Raw genomic sequence first — 20,482 nt, forward strand, 5'->3', positions numbered from 1 at the left:
TCATCTTTATTTTATTTTATTCTCTTTAATTTTCATTTTTTTATTTTTCTTATTTACAGCAATAGACACAAGGCTTCCCTGAGTAGTCGAGGGGTAGCGCATCCGGCTCACGACCCAAGGGGCAGCGCTTGGAGTCCCGGCTCGACCATTTCGGTTTTCAGCGCCATTGGTTTTTTTGTTTTTTCTTCGGAGGCACTACGTTACGGGAGTGGAATGACATCACGGCACCTCAGACGAATGACGAATTGTGCAGTGACGTCATCACTGTTCTACTGTGTGATGGTTCTGGGCGGGTTTAATTACCTGCGTGAGGCCACGTGGTTGTGACGTCACGAACAAATCAACCAATCCGATTTTCTAGGCATGCCATAAACTACGGCTGTTTCTCCGCTGAACGGGATTCGTTATGCTACCGCATTAAAATGCATGAATTTAAACGCGCCGCACTTTCATGAAGCCAGTTCGAGCATAATCTGCCGCGGCGAAGTTAGATGTAGCGTGCATGTGTGTTTAAGGCGTGTCGAACACACATAGATCACAGCCCCGAGTATCACGCAGGCTGCTCTAAAGCGATACCAGTATAGTAGTTAAGCTAGCGAGATAACCATGCCTGGGGGAAAAAGGGAGGGGGGGAGGGGAGGAGGGAAAGCTACTGTGCGCGAAACTAGGAGCAGCACTGGCTACTAATGGTTGCAACCGTACGGCCCAGCGCTGGCTTCGGTACCGAAGAAGGTGCATTATCAGCGACCGGCAGCAGCGCTGTCAGGCTAGTAAAATACATTGTCATACCACTCGAAACGTCTCAGACCCAAAAAGCGACCGCCACTAATTGTTTTCAAAAAATTGGGCCAGTTAGCGATTGTATGAATGCAGTTAAAAGTAAGTACTTTTCCGGAAAAAATGTTTTCCTCAGCTCGGACATGGATCTCCCATGCTGGGCCTTCGACTGAGCCATCGACAGCATCACGAATAAACGTCTTCTGATCGCCTAGCGTGGAAATAAAGTTCAGTTTTTTCCTTCTTTTTGAACTAATAGTGTTTCCCTATTACCCTCCTCTTCATCTGAGCGCTCTTCGAAGCTTCTACGAAGAAGAAAAGTTGACTAGAATTAAAAATTTTGTATCGAATGCGAGGCCAGACACAATGATAAATTTTATTTTGAAATATTTCGCTTTCGTTGTTCTTTCATGGGACTTAATTCATGAAACCATGGAAATATATTTCGTGTTTTCATCGCGCGCTGAAAAGCAATAAATATCGCATTTCAAGAAATTTTTTTTACTTAAACGTCGTGAACGTTTCAGCAACAATAGTTTTTTTCCCGCTTTCATTTGTTGCCATAGTTTATGCTAAAATTATTTATAATTGTTAAACAGAGTAGGTTTTTAGTATATTGTTTACGAACTTCTGGAAAACTGACTTTTTCCTGAGATTCAGAGTTTAAGGATCAAGACGCACCAGATAAATACACGTGCCACTGTTCATTGTACCCACCAACTTCGAACCCATATTCGTCTTCTTCGCCAATTGAAGAAGCCCGAAAATACCAACTAAGGCAGCCGGTGGGGAATGTGTGGGCTGGCCCCTGCACATCCAGCATCGGTTCCATGTAGTAATCCAGGCCAAATGTAGGCACCCACATTTGGGCTGCTGTCATGGGTCTGATATCGAACTCATCAGGGTAATTTGCACAGAGCCCACAGGGGACCTATCTAGGTAGCAGTTGCAGAACCAACATGGGCCCCTGGCCGCTGCAGAACCAGCATCAGTTCCATGTGGTAATCCAGGCCGAATGTGGGCACCCACATTTGGGCTGCTGTCATGGGTCAGATATGGGACTCATCAGGGTGATTTTCAGAGAGCCCACAGGGGACCTATCTAGGTAGCAGTTGCAGAACCAACATGGGCCCCTGGCCGCTGCAGAACCAGCATCGGTCCCATGTGGTAATCCAGGCCGAATGTAGGCACCCACATTTGGGCTGCGGTCATGGGTCCGATATGGGACTCATCAGGGTGATTTGCAGAGAGCCCACAGGGGACCTGTCTAAGCAGTAGTTGCCGAACCCAACATGAGCCCCACATGGACTGCCTAGGTGGGACCATCATGGCCCCCACCTCACAGCGCACTTTGTGCTACTTGGGCAGGGGCAGTACCGGCCAGCGTGCGTTTGCGCGCGCTTGTTAACCAGCATGACACTGCGTTCATGGCGGCATCAAAAGGACAAGACAGAAAGCGCCAGTGCCCAACAGCTGCTTATGACGGAGCGCGCTGCCCCTGCTGCGATCGTTGTCGTCCTAAAAGCGCTAGTTTGAGGACGGGTTCGTGCAAGTAATGCGGAGCGTGGGGGTATTTTCAAGCCAGTGTTTTTGTTTAGTTTCACTGATAGCCTGTACGGAAGTCCGGAAGTAACTGAGCATATATATTCCGACAGCTTTGATTGAAGGGACTTGGGCGTCAGTGTGCGCCCTCGGCAAACACTATAGATACATGTGAACGCTGCCGCTATAGGGGTGGTGGTTTTGAGTGCAGTAGCTTAAACGAACTTATCGCTCTCATTTCTACGCACACAGTAGGTCCACATTCCATGTAAATTAGGACGTTCAGTTGGCCTATTTGGTGCAGATGTATCTTTTGTAAAACAGCACGAACAACGTCGGACAAGAACATGATTGACACGGGACGAGCGCTGTTGAGAGCAGTCGTCATGCCGTGTCAGTCTTGTTCTTGTACGACGTTGTTCGCGCTGTTTTACAAAAGATTCTATCTAACCTCTTCTTTCACGTGCCAGGCACAACCGCCTCATTATGCAGGAAAAGTGAAGTCGTCCACATAGCCTGGTGAAACGTTCCACATATCGAGTCCACGATTTCTTTTACGTTTGTTCGCCTCGAAAGGAAACCATGTATAAAATACGCAACCGAAAGGGAGTATGCGGGGAACACAAATGAAGAATAACGTTGGGCACTCACGACTACTTAAGCGCTTTGAAAGGGAAAATATTTTTTATTATTTGCTATTTTTATTTGCCTTTTTATTTGCTTTTGTACTTCCTTTTTAATGGCACACCTGATCAATCGCAAGGCAACGATTATACCATGCTCAAATATGTTTGCCAGGAAGCAACTTGGTTTTCTGGCATATGGCTTTCATCCTCGCCTCACAGTCTGGAAGTCCTGCTTTCATTTCCCCGTACCTTCGGAAGAAGTTTTATTTTTCTTTTGTACCACGGTAACGTCACCTGGGATTCTTGGGACCACTGCTGCTGTCAACGACACCGGGCTTTGTTACGGATGAGCTATTTAATGCATCCGCATTAATACCCGAAATAAATACGAAATGTTTATAATGCTTAGAACGTCATACGAAAATCATGCCGCAAGCATTTATGGAAAACATAAGGAAAGCACATTCTTTTATATGCTGTTCTTCATATGATAATAGCGGGAACATTTGTACCCTTTGTATCTTTGCGCTGAAAGCCACCGGCACGGGACTTTACAATTTTGTGACGCGAGATGCCACCCTGTTTACCTGGAACGGTATCGTGGCCACACGCAACAGTTTCTACACGGTTCAAGATTCCTGTAGCTGTTATTGGCGCCTTATCTAGAAGGCTCTTAGCTAGTTTTAAACGGAGCGCGGTCTAAAGCGGCGGCGATTCTTTTTGTAGCGAAAGCTACAGTGGCCACGAATTCGCAGTTTCGCCGTGCTCGCAGTCCCACCATGGTCGCGCCGCATCACGTGACCAACCATGTGGCCAGTCACGTGACCAACCATGTCACCGATCACGTGACCAACCACGTGACTAGTACGGCGCCGCTGGCAGCTGCTCCGCCCCACGTGACCAACCCCGCGATCGACCAGGTGGTCTGTGGCGGGAGCCTCTGAAACCATCGCACACTCACTGAACTACAACAAAAAAAAAACCTGTGTCGAGGCTGGGAATTGAACCAGGGACTTTGGCCTTTGAGGCGGAGACTCTACCACTCCACCACGACGGCTCTTTCATCTTTATTGCATTTAAATAGTGCCGAAAAGAAAATTCTAAGCACGCTTACGCCCCCGACCGCTCAAGAGAGAAGAATTTTCATGGAACATGAGAGGTCTGTCTGGTTGTCGGCCTGGATTGCTACTGCAGATGAGGGTGAAAGGAGAGAAGATAGAGAAGACGATGGTGAAAAGAAAAGGAAAAGATAAAAGGAAAAGAGAAAAGGAAAAGAGAAAAGGAAAAGAGAAAAGGAAAAGAGAAAAGGAAAAGAGAAAAGGAAAAGGTGCATGAAGAAATCAAGCACACTCACAAACACACACAATTGTCAAAGAATGTCCACCAAACCCGTGTCTTAAAAACACTATAAATGCTTTGTCCCGCGAACACCGGAAGCCAGGTCCCTCCAGGGTCCAAGGAAATGCTCCAGATGCACGGAGCCATCCTGTCGGAGCCCTAAAGCACTCCTAATCAGCGAGCACTACTAATCAGCACTACTAATAAGTGAGTAAAGGCGCATCTAGTGAGTGCACGGGTTTCATATATTAACTCTTCCGAACCAGATGTCGCCGCGCTTTCGCTAAGTATATCCTGGCCTAACAATGCTAAGACATCATCTATTTTTTTTTGTGCGCTAGCACCAAGCACCTTGCTGGCGAAAAATTCTTGCCTGGGCATGAAGCCTCGAAGCACAAATAAATAAACAAAACTCTCTTTACGACAATGAGTGGGTTCCGGACGCAGGCCGACGTGAAGAGATCCGCTGTATTGGCCGACGTCAATAGATCCGCTGTATATCCTGGCCTAACAATGCTAGGATATCATCTATTTTTTTTTTGTGCGCTAGCACCAAGCACCTTGCTGGCGAAAAATTCTTGCCTGGGCATGAAGCCTCGAAGCACAAATAAATAAACAAAACTCTCTTTACGACAATGAGTGGGTTCCGGACGCAGGCCGACGTGAAGAGATCCGCTGTATTGGCTACAGCATTAGACTACTGCGCCATCGCCGCGATGCTAATGGGGAGCGTCATATATATATATATATATATATATATATATATATATATATATATATATATATATATATATATATATATATATATATATATATATATATACACACACACACTCAAGAGGTATACCTCTTGACTATCGCCGCAGCCGAACAAACCGCATGCTAAACCGAAAGCCTCTCGCGCTGCACTTTGCACGTCGTGGTCTTCATCAACTTCCATCCGTGTGCAATGGATCAAAAAACCGAAACCGAAGGCGAAAACGAACTGCTTGTGCACTGATGCATACAGATGTATTGCCACTGATTCTGTGAATATTCACTTCTATATATATTTCTACTTTACAGTTCTGTTACAACTAACAAAAAAATTTTAAATCTTGCTGTATGCTATGCTTCCATGTATCGAAAGGGCCGTGGGCCCAGTCAAGACCATTTTTACCCACGTCCATCAGCATTATGCGATGCGGAAATAAAGATTTTTGACTTGATTTGGTTTGTTTTGAACTCGGAAAGAAATAGGCATAGGCAGGATATGTAATGCGCAGGCAAGATAACCATCGCATGGCCTTTTGGAGCAACGTAAGTGATGACAAGAGAGGGAAAGCGTAGCAGGGCGCGTCAAAACATCAAGTGGGCGGATGACGTTACGAAGTTTCTAGGAATAAATTTGCCGCCGCTAGTACTGGAAAGGACTAAGTAGAGGAAAATGGGAGGGGCCATTTTACAGCGGTAAACGCAGTTAGACTGATCATGATGATGGTTCCGATAGTTCTACATAAGCCGCCTATATGGAGCGTTCAAGTATATTAGCGACGTCGGCGCTTGCCGTGACGACTTTCAGCAAATGCGTGTGCTACAGGCGTGAACTGTTGGTACCTCGTGACCGCCGTGAATCAGTGGCTCTCTACCATCGTTCAGACGTGTTGCCCCAAGGAGCACCTGGAAGGCATTTACGAGCATTGACGAGATTACGAACTCAAGCAACGACTGCGACAGATCCGGAGTTGCGCACCCCTGAAGGAAACGGATGCTTTCAAAGGCGATAGGAGACCCTGGCGTGTCCGCTTGTGATGCCGAGGGGAGTGAAGGTCGCTTGGCCCGATGGACACTGGCAAGCCTCCGCGACCGCATTTTGTTAAGGGCTTGGAAATAAAGTCGGCCGCCTGAGGTTCTTTAACAAACCCAGACATCCCACTGCACTGCCTTGCATTTTTCTCCAGGAGCGAGGCGGCTGAAGCCGGGTTTTTCTCCCACGACGTCGTGTTCAGTAGCCGAACGCCTTAAGGCTGGTTCACATGCAAGTGAAAACGCTAGCGAATCTTGCCGGCACGGCGGCAAAAATTGTTTTTGAGTGATCACGGCGATAAGCGCCGAGGTTCCAGCAAGTTGGAAATTTTCGCTGCGACGCGCCGCCCAATCGCTCTTTCGCTTTCATATGAACCAGCCTTACGCCGCCCGAGGCAAGTTCTGTATTACCTGCCGCCGAGTACAGGGTAGGCAACCAGTCGACAGCGTGCGCCATCCGTGTGACAAGGGAACCACGGAGACTCCGCAGCAGAGGGCTCCAGACCAGGGCCGGCACGCGTACACCGCCTTCCCAGATTTTTCCCTTGGCTCCTCGCAGGGGCCAGTTGGAGCCGGTATTAGCGTAGTGACCCCAGGGACCACCTCCGTTGTCGCTGGTGAACACGAGCACGGTGTTGGCCAGCATACCTCGCTGGTACAGGGCGCTGAAGATCCTCCCGACAGACTCGTCCAGCGCGTCTATGGCGCCTGGTAAGAGTGGAAAACGTTGCAGCAGTCCATTTTTGCCCATTCTTTTACCTATAAGGCACTGGGTGATGAGAGCAATTAAGCGGGTAATCAGTATTGGAGGCATAGGGCTCTTATGTATCCTTGTTTTGGGCCAAGTCCGATGCCTTCGTTTGCTGCCAGGATCGATGTCATTATATGTTCTATGTCTTTGTAATCGATTTTATGTTGTATGTACTGGTTTTTGCTCTGTTCGCTATCTGCTTCTTTTGCAATGTACTTGTTATTTTTATCAATATGTTTGTACCCCACTCCTGCCTAAGGCCTGTAATACAGGCCGGCAGTATTTGCTAAATAAATAAAAATAAATAAATAAATATGTGCCGAGCAAGACTGTTGTGCACTCCGTCAAAGGCTGGCCTCACATCTCGAGGAACCGAATTAAGCTGTAAGTCAGGCATCCAGACTTAAGAGCGAGTACTAAGCAGAGCGCTGCTAGTTATAAAGGACCCATTCACTGCACCAGACATGTTGTGTACAAAGTTCTCTAACTTCAAAAAAAAAAAACACGCAGCGGTATTAAGCCATACTAATGGACAAGAGGTAAACGCAGAACAATGGCAGTCTATGGAGCGTTTGAAGTATCATTTTTAAAACGAGGCTATAGTTGTGGTATTTTAGTCTCCTTGCCGCTTGGATGTTTTGCTGCTCATTGCACAAAAACTGCTTAGCCATCGAAGATCAAAACAGGCTTCTCATGTCGCTGCTTTTGTAGTCCAAATCTATATTTCATGGGTTCGCATCTGAGACGTTCGTCATGATATTCGGCAGATACCATGAGTCCTTCATCTCGGGCATCACTGATACAGCGTGAAACCTACGCTTTAATTCTGGTTCAGAAGTGTACCAGATGAGGCCGCTGGAGCAGTAGCTAGGCAAGTGACCTGAACGATTCCAGCAAGATAACTTTAACAAGAAAGTAATGCCGAAATCGTGCCTGCGCGCGCGACAATAATATGAATTGGAACCACGGTGAACTTTCGAAGAAAAGCCAGGCTTTGGCAGCAAGAACTCACCGGCTAGCAGCGTCCTGTTCCGATCGCCGATGTAGGGAAATTTCGCCACGTTTCTTCGTGGAGCCTCAGCTGTTAAATTTTCTGCTTGTCCGTGAGCAGCAGGAGGTGCCCAGTACATAAACAAGGGCTGTGACAAAGAAAGAGAAGAGGAGAACGTGAGACCATTAGCAAATTTCGTGAACTTATTACCGTGCGGTGCAGAAGGAGGCTGGACACTCAGAAATGTGGTGCACTGTTTAAGCTGCTTTGGTGGGCTAGTTGGTCTCAAATCCTTATGAAGCGTACACAGCGACCGGAGGCACAAAATAATAATAATAATAATAATTGGTTTTTGGGGGGAAAGGAAATGGCGCAGTATCTGTCTCATATATCGTTGGACACCTGAACCGCGCCGTAAGGGAAAGGCAAAGGAGGGAGTGAAAGAAGAAAGGAAGAGAGAGGTGCCGTAGTGGAGGGCTCCGGAATAATTTCGACCACCTGGGGATCTTTAACGTTCACTGACATCGCACAGCACACGGGCGCCTTAGCTGTGCGATGTCAATGCACGTTAATGAAAGATTGGTTCCAGCGCCGTGTTCTGTCTTGGATTCATATTTTAATGCGTGTTTATGGTCACACTGTGCCTTTCATCACATAGTTCGCCACAAGCACAGGCAAAATACTGGCATTCGGGTGGAATTCAGGTGGCATTCAGGAAACAATCTTTCGCAGCCTGTTAATACCAGTGTTGGCGGACGTAAAAAAAAAACGGGAAATCTTGTTTAGTATAGTTAACTGAATACTAATAGCTAACTTCTTAACTATTATCGTTAGGCACCTTACAGCAATTAGAGATTTGTAGCCGGCCATTAGTATTAGCCTTAGATCGGAAACATGATTACAGTTGCCGCTCCGGCTCAACTAATTTGGGCCATTTCTCTCGCCATTCCGAAACTGCGTTCTAGCGGGAGGACTCAAAGCGACCTAATTGCGACACTCAGCAACGCACGTACTACCCGACAATCTCAGCCCGGCCGTGCTGCCGTGCTGTCCGCTCCTCGCCACTTTGCTGCTCCAGAGCGGGCGGGGCAGAGAATGTCACATTGCACGTGCTTCAAGGAGTGTCGCGATTCGATTGACGTCACTCTGCACCTTCCCGAAAGCACGCGGTGTTCCAATGGCGTGAGAAATGAGCCAAATTAGTCGGGCCCCCACGGCGAGCGTAGTCGTGTTTTGAAAATTCTGAAAATTGATAAGATCACTACAAACAGCCGGTTATAAATTTCTAATTTTAATCAGGTGCTTACACGTAACAGCAAGAAAACTTAGCTATTAGAATTTAGGCAATCACTTTACTAGTTAATATCATTCGCCTGTCTTTGACATCCGTCAGCACTTGCATTACTATGCCGCAAAAATCAAGAAGCACATTTCTTAAAGTGTATGCTAATGCGCGCCATTCGATTGCTCTTTTCGCCCCTAGCAATGACCTCTGGTAGGCTTTGAAAATGCATACAGAATAGTGAGTTTCTAAAGAAAGGTTCCCAAGAACACAGACATCCCTTCTGTAACTTGGAAGCGTTGTTTATAGAAATCAGACATCCCTTGTTTTGGGGCCCATCTTTTAAGTGGCGTATAAATGCCTAGATATTTAGGCTGCGTCTGAGTTTCGCGTTTCATACATTCAAAGGACTTTTGTTTGTGAGATTTCTTCGAGCACGATACACCGTCAGTAACCATAATTGTATTCTGATACTCGCAATGCAACATCTCCATATTTTTCTCAAGGAGCCGGGATTTTTGCAGAAGCCGGAATACAGTTGAAGTTCGTTATAATGAACTAGAATGACCCTGTGATTTATTCATTATAGCGGCATGGGAACTTGGTGCTAACTGTCGGAGGCTTCTGTGCTGACCTGCGACTCTATGCACCAACGACAGCGCAATCGACGTTTAGTGTTCCACCGATGTGCATTACGGTAGCGTTCAACGCACGCACTGAGCCCCTACCGCGCACCTGGCCGAGTACACGTACAGGTACCCCAAAAACAGATCACGCGAGTGGAAAAAAGGCCTGAAAAGCAGCGCGCTGTATCAGCCGATGCGCACGCGTTCAGCCAAGGTGCACGAGGCGCATTAAGCTGAACAATATACCATTCCTCTCATTAGCCTTATAAGTTGTCCGGGCTAAGCAGCTCATCTTTTCTACAAACGCGTGCTTCATTTCATTATTCAAATCACTTGTGTATCAATCCAGTATGTCAGTTTGCTCAACACGCACACGTCCCCTCCGCAGCCCCCATGGGCTTGAGAGGACAGAGGACGGGTCTTGGAGGAATAATGTCGTAGGGTGCCAGGGAAGAACTGTTTTGAAAGCTTAGCTGCGTTTGGAAGGTGCTGAAGCCGATACCAATTGCTTTAAAAGAAGAGGGGGGGGGGCGGACGATTTAGTCGCTAGTACTCGTTTTTGTTGGCTTTCCCTCGCAGTTAACGAGAATGCGGGCCACAAACTTCGCATTAAAGGAGTGTCCTGTGAAGAATGCGTACACCAGAATGGAGGTTTTGATAATGGCAGCCCTCTGGCCAACAAAAGTAGGTTTCGGGTTTCCTTATCTATCGCTTGGTGCTGTTAAACCAACCGGACCTCGACACCGTCAAGCACGCGACGCGCACTGCGAATATCTTTTAGCCATGCGACCATGCTACAAAAGTGGAAACTAAACGGCACGTGGAACCAGAAGGGCAAAGTGCACTCGCACTGGGCCATGTGCAGTGAGGATATAGTAGAACGCGGCCACTGCAGTGGCCTTGGCAGCTCTGTCGAGGCGCAGCGGGCCTTGCGCAGCGTGGCATTTTTCAGTGGGCCCCGTACCCTGTTTCAGCGAACAATGGGGCGCCAGCGCCAAGACGCACGCCGAACAAGAGAAATTGTCGAGTCAAACGCTGCAGGGAGGTTCCGCTTGAGGCACTGTATATTCTCCGCATGTTTTTTTGCGGTTCTCGACACAGCAGGCCGTGCGCGGTGCTTGAACATTGCCCCGTCGAATCGATACAGAGGTGCTGGAAACCGTTGCAAATTCATATACTAAGCGTGATATGGCCAGTGCGGTTAATGGCAGGCTCGATGTCCCCCGTTGTGAAAAATTTTACTTCGTAAAAACGAGATACAATATACTTAGAGCTTAATAGCACCTTCAGAAGGGAATAGATATTCCCTCGATATATCCATGGTTTTGTGGTGAATCGTTTCATTATAGCGAAGCCTGACTGCATATGAGGCCCCTGGAGTTGGTAAAGATCTGAATGAAAGTGAACATCAGCCAGAATGCGGACGAAGGTCGTCATGGACGATGGCTCTGCGAGGAAAATGGCGATGCATTTTTCCTGCATGCTGAAGAGGCCATTAAAAAATACTGGATTACTACCTGCATCTTTAGAAGTGTCTTTTTGTTCTAGCTATGTGACATAGGAAGAACAATTTTTTTTTTCACTGGGAAATGACCTTTTTAATCAGAATTTTAGGTCGTCGTCTGAAATTTCGAATTACTGTAGAGCGGGCGTGGTAGACAAAAGTAAAAGAAGGCGCTTATTTTAGATACTGCGACACTGCGCCTATGCTGAATTTCTTCCCTAAACTGGCAATGCAATTTAAGACCGCAGCGTTCTGACACCCGTCGTCGCTCACAATTCAGAATCGCGGCTCCGGAGCCATTTGTTAGTGCAAACCAGTCATAAAAAGTGGCGCACCTTTTTTGTGTCGTGACGACGGATGATACTGACCGCCCTGTCGGTGAATAGTTTGGTGCTGTATACTCCCCCAGTGTCAGCTACCAGGGTCTCGTTCTCCCACAGGTCGACACCGCAGTTGCTGCTCTGCATGTGCAGGACAAAACAATACCATAAAGAGGAGCGTGTCACTCCACACCTTTGTGCAAAAGGTATCCGCTGCGATATGCCAGCGGCAAGACAGGAACGGAACATACGCCAGCTCTATTGCATCACGGTACGGAACGCCAGAAACAAACCGGGATATATTATTAAAAATGATACTCTATTTGCGCAAACCTTCTACTGTCTGCCTGATGTAAGTGCTGTTTATAGAGTCAAATTATTGTAGCACAATGCTGATCTCTCATAAGTGAAACGTGTGTTTGAGAGAATTAAGCATATATTTTTAGGCATTCTCTCAAAAAATATTTATTCAGATCCTGTGTTTGCATTTAGTTTTGTAACAAAATCTAAGTGCGTTCACAGACTTATGCGCGCTTTCGAAAGCTCAACTGTATGCATGGCCTTTTCAGGCCCCTTGAGCCGATAGTGGAAGTGTTGCGAAGAGTGCTCCTGCAGGCCTGTATACGATATGGTAAAAAAAATTTAAAAAAATATAAACATAGAATCGAAAGAATAAAATATGCAGGTTCTGTGGCCGCTTCCACACGACCGCATTTTTTGCCGCTTCTTCACATTTATCCGCAAAGGCACTAACACTTGTCTGATTAAGGACTCCTCCAACGAAATGCTCTGTTGTTTAGACCACTTTCAACACGCTTAGGCAGGCTACCACAACACTACAAATTTCCTTAGTCCTATTCCTGCCCTTCATCAACATCCGAACACGTTTAGCGAAGCAGATTTAAACTCCCTTTGCTAACCATGAAAGCATCGGGAATTATGATTTCTTAGGAAAACTACTGCAGAAAAAATCACGCAAGTCTTCGGCACCGAATATCAGCTCTGCTCAACGCACTTATCTTGCTATCCTTTGAGGCCGCGTCTTAACTGAAATTGAGCAGTGCGGTGATATCAGAGAACACCTGAAAGCCTGGGTCTTTTGGGTGCACTTGCGCCAAGCCGACATATGAGTGAGTTTTAGAGCAACAATATTCATGCAGATAGGCAAAACAGGGAGAAGTGACCTAAGTTGACCAACGGATTATGGCCTTCATCAAGACGCAAACTGCGACACTGAGAGGATGGAGTTAAACACGAGACTCAATAACCAAGGCGACCAAAATTTTTCAAATACCTTCTGATGTAACGCGCTGTGAAAAAGTTGAAATATTAGTTCCGCGCTTCATGTCTGCAACCCAAAACTTTCAATGGACCTCAAAACCTTTATTTGGCTCTTACGCATCCTTTCGAAGTAACAAAACAGTCAAAAACCATTAGCATAAACCGGCGATCAGAGCTCAAACGTAGTTCGCAGTACTCACAGACACTAAAATTATCACGCGAAAGTATAATTGCGGACACCTGCCACGCATGACAAACAGAATATCAAATAAAAACTGTTGCGTTTATAATGTGCAGAACTTTCTTTTAGGATATATCTCTAATTATGCCTGCCGCAGTCGCTGAAGGGCTACGTCATTCGACTGCTCAGCCCAATGATATCAGATCAAATTCCGGACACAGAGAGCGCAGTTCGATGAAGACGGCAAAGAATGCCAGGTGGTGGAAATTGATACGCAGCCATGCACTGTGGCATCCCTCAGGGCCTTTTGGAATACAAAGAATAATTACAAAAAATTTAAATTCTTAGGACAGTCACGAGTCAGTAACGCGAAAGATTTTGTGTGGTAGCTAGCCCAGCACCAAATGAGGAATTAATTTTCTAAATGCAAGGAAACGTCGCGGCATGTTCCGTGTTTCGCGCGATTTTCTTTCTTTAATGGTGAAGCAACTCGCCTAACAATCCTCCCTTTATTTTTCTTCCTCTTTTCTCCTTCCTCTTCGCGTTGCGATGGCGCGTTCTGGGGACCTCATGCGTCATGTCACAGAGTGTTGTGCAGTAAGCAGGGCCGCTCGCAGTGCAGACACCAGAGACAACAAGCAAATAACACCAAAGCAGCTCAGCTAATCTGCCCAATATTGTAAACGGGTGGTTTCACTCTGGTCATTTGTACGACCGGCCTTTTCCAATACATGTCAAATACGGGCCAATTAGCTGTGCTGCATGCTTGGGCAGGCAACGCTGTAAAATATTACCGCGCTCAATGCTTGGCGGCCCCACACCCGATGCAAGGTGGCTTCACAGACGCAGACTGCTTAATGGGCAACCTGAGAGAACGAGTAAAGGGACTGCAAATGAATGTACCCGGATGCATGCAATGAACAACCAGCAGGTAAGCTTGGGTGGGAAATATGTATATTTATTTATTTTTATTACCCTCAGGGCCTTTTTAGAAAAGGCATGGGAGAGGGGAGTGGGTTAAACAAACAAAATAAAAATATATATCTGAAGTGTTTACAGGGGTATGAATAAAAACAGTAACACGATGACAAATAGATAAATAAATAGAATGAGCAACAACACAATATATATAATTTGTAAATATACAATATTAACCAAAGCGGTTCGAGAGTTTGAGTGGTCGTTGATGGAAACAATGTTTCTGGGAAGGCAGTTGCATTCCATTGACGTTTGAGGCCCGAACGACTGCAGGAAATCCTGTGTGTTAGATCTGTAAGGTAGACTTTATGATGATGATCTAAGCGACATGATATACAATGTGGCCAGTGAGTGAAGCTTGGCGCCTGTGATAACCAGTGGATAAGCTTGGGTGGGAAATGTGAGATAGGCGGTGAGCTGGGCGGGTTACTTGTAATAGATAAGCCAATGACGATTCTTGGATGCCTAATATTGTAGCAGCCAAGGAATGTCAGTGAAGCCAATCAATAAGCTTGTATGCCCTTGCTGGCTGCTGATCGTAAGACAGTGTATTGCATTGGCTCCAACATTAGTCCGGGTAGCGCCTCGGTCAGACGCTAGTATAGTGCCTGTACTGCAGCCAGTTTTCTCCGGTTTCGCCCAGTGCCGAGCCATTGTTGGCGTGCTGCTTGGGGTCAGTGTCTGACAGCGTCCTCCACCGTTTCTTGCATTACAAATTCTGCCTTATGAAAGCAACTGTTGATGCACTCCGCAGACGGTTCAAAGAACTTATGCCATTGCGGAGAACACAAGCACCCGAACTGAGACATAGGCACCTTGGCAGTCAGTTTCTATCAGTATGCACTGGTGACGGGCGCCGTTACAATATCTCGAGCACATGAATCATGCCGATGTGAAGTTGGAAAATAGCGTGGTCACAGCAGTCAGAGAAGGTAGCACATGCCCGCCATAAGGTTGTCAAGCGCGAACACGATCTTCCATTTTTTTGCAAGTCGCTAATTTACGCCTTCTGGCACACTCGCCGAACGAAATTTCGTGTATAGTCCAGCCCCTTTTTCGCGCATACGCGAATGCACTGCACTGCGCCTTACTAGTCTTCTCGGGACACATGGCGGTCGCTAGTCGCTGTCTTCTATGCTGGGCATTGAAGGACGGTAACTCGAAGCTTACTGCAGTTTTCACCAGCCCCTTGTAAAGCATGCGTTTTGGACTGTACCATGGGGCAAAAATTGATGAAACCAATGAATAACGGAAGGCACGTGTAGAGAAGTAGTGACACAGCCAACAAGAGTATCTTAAGAGTAAAATGCAGCGGATGGCGATGTCGGAAAAGGCCGTGGATGCTGCCTTTTGCGACATTGGCCACTGGTTTGGTTGCTTTCCGCTCCGTATATCCTGGCTAAGTCGAGTTGAGCCACAGCCATTTTTGACTAAATGCTTGATACCACGTTGGCTTCTTTTCCATAGTTGCACTCAACTTACTATAAGAATTGAGTGCTTTGAGAATAAAACGGGCGAAGTGGGCGAGAAGGTTCTCTCTAGTATCCAGATGAAGTTATTCTCTGAGTAAAGCTGAGATTTGAGCGAGTTGGTAAGCATTCATGGTGGGCGAACAGCGCAACAAAGGTGGGAAAATGACAAGACAAGCGGTTTCTTGTCTTTGTCCAGCCTTTGTTGCAGTGTTCGCCCGCCATGAAGATACACTACTCACCCAATTTACGACAATAGAAACAGTACAGGAATACATCAGAGAGCATGGTGCAGAAGAGATCTGTAGGGTGTACGGTCGCACGTGATAAAGGAGAGATTTAGGGGGCGCGCTCAAGAAAAAAAAAACACAACCACAACACTTTTCTCATGGGCTTGGAGAGGAACGCAGCCGGAAGTGGCCGGACTCTAGCGCTCCCTGCGGCCGAGCTGGTGTTAGCTAGGGGTTCCAGGCGGTTGCCGTAAAAGCTTTGCCTTCGCGCCTTCATTCGAATTGGAGTGACTCCTGACTTTCTTGCCTCTCCCAGCCTCGCAGTACGGCTGAGAGGCGGCACAGCACACGTAAATTTACTAGCAATGAACGCGGGATAAGCATTGAAGTGCATGAAACTGAGGATTATTTGCTCTAATTGCGTTTTTGACCTCGCTTCATCCGGCGAGTTAACAAAAACTGATTTTGCAGAAAGTCGTCATGAGCTAGCTGCGAGCCATGAAGGCTATTTCTGTGCGCTGTTGGCTGTTAATTTTGCATGAATGTTTGTCTCGGCCTTCGCGCAAGTTTAAGCTCAGGTTTATAATGTGCAAAGCAACTGTGCGTCGTCCTACATCAGCGCCACCGTGAAGTACGCGTAGAACTCTGGTATGGTGTCGACAGCCATGCCACGTTAACATCCAATATTTTTTTTGTGTCCCGTAGTATGAAATAAATGCTTTCCGGAACTACTCGAACCCATGAATTTTACTGCGATTGAAGGAAATGAGCAGTAGCATGCTTATTTTCCTTACTCGGATGAATATTTCCTCAGAGTCCCTTCAAGCTCGTTGAAATGGTATTTCAATGTATGTGCAGCCGTATGAAGCGTCAGAAACGTGGACAGAAATGGCTGAAGACAAAATATATTGATTCTATTCGTGATTTGTTTTCCAACATGTTTTGCTTAGAGAAAAAAAACAAATCTACAGGAGAATCTATAAAAATGCGCACAATAAATGGAACGCACACACAAGAGCAGGGACCATCAAGACAAATCAGGAACATGCAGGAACAAGGCAGTCTCTGGGTTACGCTAAAAAGAAGCTTGAGCGTTAAATCATAGCTTTTTTTTTTATCAAGAATGTTGGTGACAACTTCATCAGCATGCCTGCACTATTGTTACCTTAGAATGAAAGTGTTTTTTTTAGAACTCTGAGCAGATTCTTCGTCACGAGAACTGAATGTATTTAAACGTCAAATCTTTTCAAATAAAATCAACTGGAATTGCAGCACCGTCCTCTCTTGTTCGGCCCTGCTGTTGTGTGTGCGTTTCATTGGTGGTGCGAATTTTCGCTACAAAATAGAAATTAGCCAACGGGCCCAAACTACTGTTCTACTAGAGATGAGGACATTTAAAATCAAACATTTCACTCACATATTACTAATAACGAGCACCGCTCCCTTCCACGATATGTTTAGGCACGTCCTTTGTTTTCAATAAATACGATGAAAAACAGTTAAATGATATACTGACTGAAAGGGCAGGGATGCAGCGAGAAGCAAAGCAAAACAGGCATAAACCCAGGAGGAGGACTGATGTTTTAGAGTGCAGGTGAGCTCACCAGGCTGGTCAAGGGGCTGTAGTAGTACTGCCCGTAGTTGTAGAAGCCGAAGAAAGAGTCGAAGCCTCTCCGTGTGGGGGTGTAGACGACGCTGGAGTACCCCAGGTGCCACTACCGGATAAACACGAAAACGAGTGACATTGTGAGCAGTTATGTGCACCTACTCCAAATGCACACTCTGCCAAAAGATCACTGCATTAAAATGCAGGTTCCGCCACCACGGGCGATTTTAGCAAGCAAACTGCGGTTCATGGATAAAGTAATTTGAGCGCGGATCTCTGAGTGTAGGCCACACCTTCATTCATTTCAAACTGTGATCGTGCAGCATTTTTTTTCCTCATTAGTTGTTGGAGCAGAGTACGGGTACAATTTCTTAACCCATTTGTTTGTTGCAATAAATGCCCCTTATGCTGCGGAACGAAACATCAGCATAGCGAAAAAGAGCCTGTGACTAGATTTTTTACATCAACAATAAATCGATAGAGTTGTCCTGGCACACTTTTAATGTCAACAGTGTGTTTCAAGTGCATTTATATTCTCTTGCGAATGACTTTTATTAGCACGCACCGGCTTTTCAATTGGGATGTCATAAATAATTACTGAAAAGCACCTCGTCGCTGCCACTAATTTTTAATGTACAATGGTTTTCAAAAGTTTGTAGCCCAAGGAGTTTCCTTCTGAGCCGTGTAGTGGGCTGGTGTAGCATTCGTGGAAGTCCTACTCATTAGAGGAGGCAGCACCAAAAAATCTTACCTTCAGGACATTTTGATCACAAAGGATGCATTACAAGCAACACGTTATGGTACTGATGAAAACCACTTGGGCTCTAATCTGAAGACACAGAGGTATCCTCCTCTACAAAGGTTTGCAACGCACCACAGCCGTTCGCATACCGGCCGCATAGATGTTGCTTGATCTGCATCGCCAGCGCTTTAAATCTCTCAGCGCGAAACAGAAAACCACCAAAAAGAGTAGGGAAATGATGTCCTCGTTATTAACATTATCATCACAATCAGCCTTACTGCACCTTGAGTAGGACAAAGGCCTCCCCAATAACTCTCCGATTAACCCTGTCTTGTGCCAGCTGCGGCCACTTCATCCCCGCCAACTTCCTAACATCATCTGCCCAACTAACATTCTGCCGCCGCCTGCTAGTTGGTGTTTTCTTGAGGTACTTGTTACCCTTAACGATAGTCGGTTACCTAGCCTTAGCATTACTTGCACTGCCCATGTCCATATCTTCTCCTTAATTCTATCAGGACGTCAATAACTCGTTTTTTTCTCTAACCCAATCAGCCGTCTGAGTCGGTAACCGCTAAAACTGTATGATGCACGCCAGCCAGTCTGGCAACGTGCTCGGCCATTTACGGTGCGCGGGCAATAAATATAGGTTGTTCCATAGCTACTGTACGTGGCGGCTTCATTTGCCACATGGTGTCAGAAGTGTCATGTTCCCGCGCCAATAAAAATGACACAGCTTTCACCTCCAGCGCTGTTATGTGTTTGACCAGCGTAAGAACTGCCTTCCCTTACAATCTTTGCTTTTGCGGCGCAAACTGCGCGGTGTAATCCTGGCGTCCGTTGCGCCCGACATCATTTTCTTTTAGCCTGCTGCGACTGCTTATTCGTTCATAAATTTAGAAGCGACAAGTAGTCACTTGATCAGCAAGCAGGGAGCGCGCTTAGACGGTCGCATGCTCGCGGTAACGTCACGGTGAGGGTCAGGTGAGCGGCGATGACCTCACGCGAGGTTACGCGATGTCGCGCTTAGCGCTACACCACTATCAGAAGCCAGTAAAACAAGGTATGGATGCTGAACAGCTGTGCAGTGAATTTTATATTGCAGATACAAAAATAACAAAATTCTTGCACGGAACGAAACGATATTGCAGGTAATGAGGAGAACTCCTTGCGGTGTTATGGCGGAAGGGGTTCGAGTAGAGCGATTGGCTCCCAACCACCCATGCCAATGCGGTCAAGGACAGCGTTGAAACATTCATCTTTCCCCGGTGGAACAATGCCAGGGAGCGATATTTCTGGTCATATATATTCGTGCCTAAAATCAGGGCTCCACTTAAGTTGACAACGCAGAGATATATAGAAAGAAAAATGATAGGTTTAACATTAAGAGACACGCACAAAGCAGAGTGGGTTTGGGAACAAAGGCGAGTCAGTGACATTAGAGACCAAATTGTGGCGATATGGGGGCAGCATTTGATGACAATGATGATGATGATGATGATGATATTTGTGCCGCAAGTAAATCCGACCCTATCGAAAAATCTCGCAAGAATTCAAATGTGTCTAGTATGATTTCATATGTGTTACGAGCTATATGTGATACAACTGGGACTTGTACGAGCTCATATAGCCAGCATAGGAGTTATATGTATAAAATACGCCTAGTATGAACACTTCTGCATCATACGAGTTCATATAAGTCACAAATATGTTCCGTATGAACCCATATGGGAGGTTTTAAGCTATATGTGTTAAGGTATGTGCGTCGTATCAACAGATATGATTCTCCTGGGGATTACCCTGTTATTCTGCCACCATTGCCATCAGGGGACACGATGAAGCGTGCTGTAATGTTGCACTGCGACATCGCTAGCCGACCGTTCCCTATCAAGGATTACAGCCAGCCACTTGAAGACGCTGATTTCATCAAAGAAGTATCTGGAATTGGAGCATACTAAAAGCCCCATGTGTCGCTCGTCAACTTCAAGAGTGACGAGGCCAAGCGGATGTTAGTTTAAGATGTTCAGATACTCATTGAACAGCGCACCTGCTTGGTCACTGATCCCTCGAAGCAAGAGCTGGGCTTGAGGTTACTTTGAGCAGCGTTTGATATGTGAAATGAGGCCATACAAAAGCATTCAGCACGTACGGGGAGGTGAAGGGCGTTATACGTGAGAGCGGAAGGTGTCACGTTTTGATGGAACTGAGTCTACGACGCGTGTCGTCCGCATGGTGTTGTAGAAAGGCATTCTTCTTGCACTCCTCCCACACCTTTAGCGTCTCGGCTTCGGTACCTCCCTTACTGATGTGCTTGGACGGACGCCTTTGTGTCCTCGATGCCGCATTGCAGTGCACATACGGAGCCTCTACAGCGTTCCCAAGAGCATCGAGTATAGCAGTTTGGGACACGTGCAGGAAAACTGTGTGTTTATATTCAAGGGAAGCTGAAAGAAGTG

At 46.4% G+C, this 20,482-nt stretch overlaps 1 protein-coding gene across 1 annotated transcript in view; it reads right to left on the reverse strand.

Moving 5' to 3' along the window:
- LOC144119181 (arylsulfatase B-like) overlaps nucleotides 1–20,482 on the reverse strand; it is a 56,184-nt gene that overhangs the window by 8,524 nt on the left and 27,178 nt on the right. The window contains exons 5-8 of the mRNA XM_077651870.1: nucleotides 17,286–17,396; nucleotides 11,558–11,683; nucleotides 7,832–7,958; nucleotides 6,480–6,776 (exon numbers count right to left, since the gene is read on the reverse strand). Of these exons, the coding sequence (XP_077507996.1) occupies nucleotides 6,480–6,776; nucleotides 7,832–7,958; nucleotides 11,558–11,683; nucleotides 17,286–17,396 (661 nt within the window). The remainder of the gene's footprint in view (nucleotides 1–6,479; nucleotides 6,777–7,831; nucleotides 7,959–11,557; nucleotides 11,684–17,285; nucleotides 17,397–20,482) is intronic.

The sequence above is a fragment of the Amblyomma americanum genome, chromosome 2, assembly GCF_052857255.1.
Source record: "Amblyomma americanum isolate KBUSLIRL-KWMA chromosome 2, ASM5285725v1, whole genome shotgun sequence".
In the NCBI taxonomy this organism is placed as follows: Eukaryota; Metazoa; Arthropoda; class Arachnida; order Ixodida; family Ixodidae; genus Amblyomma; species Amblyomma americanum.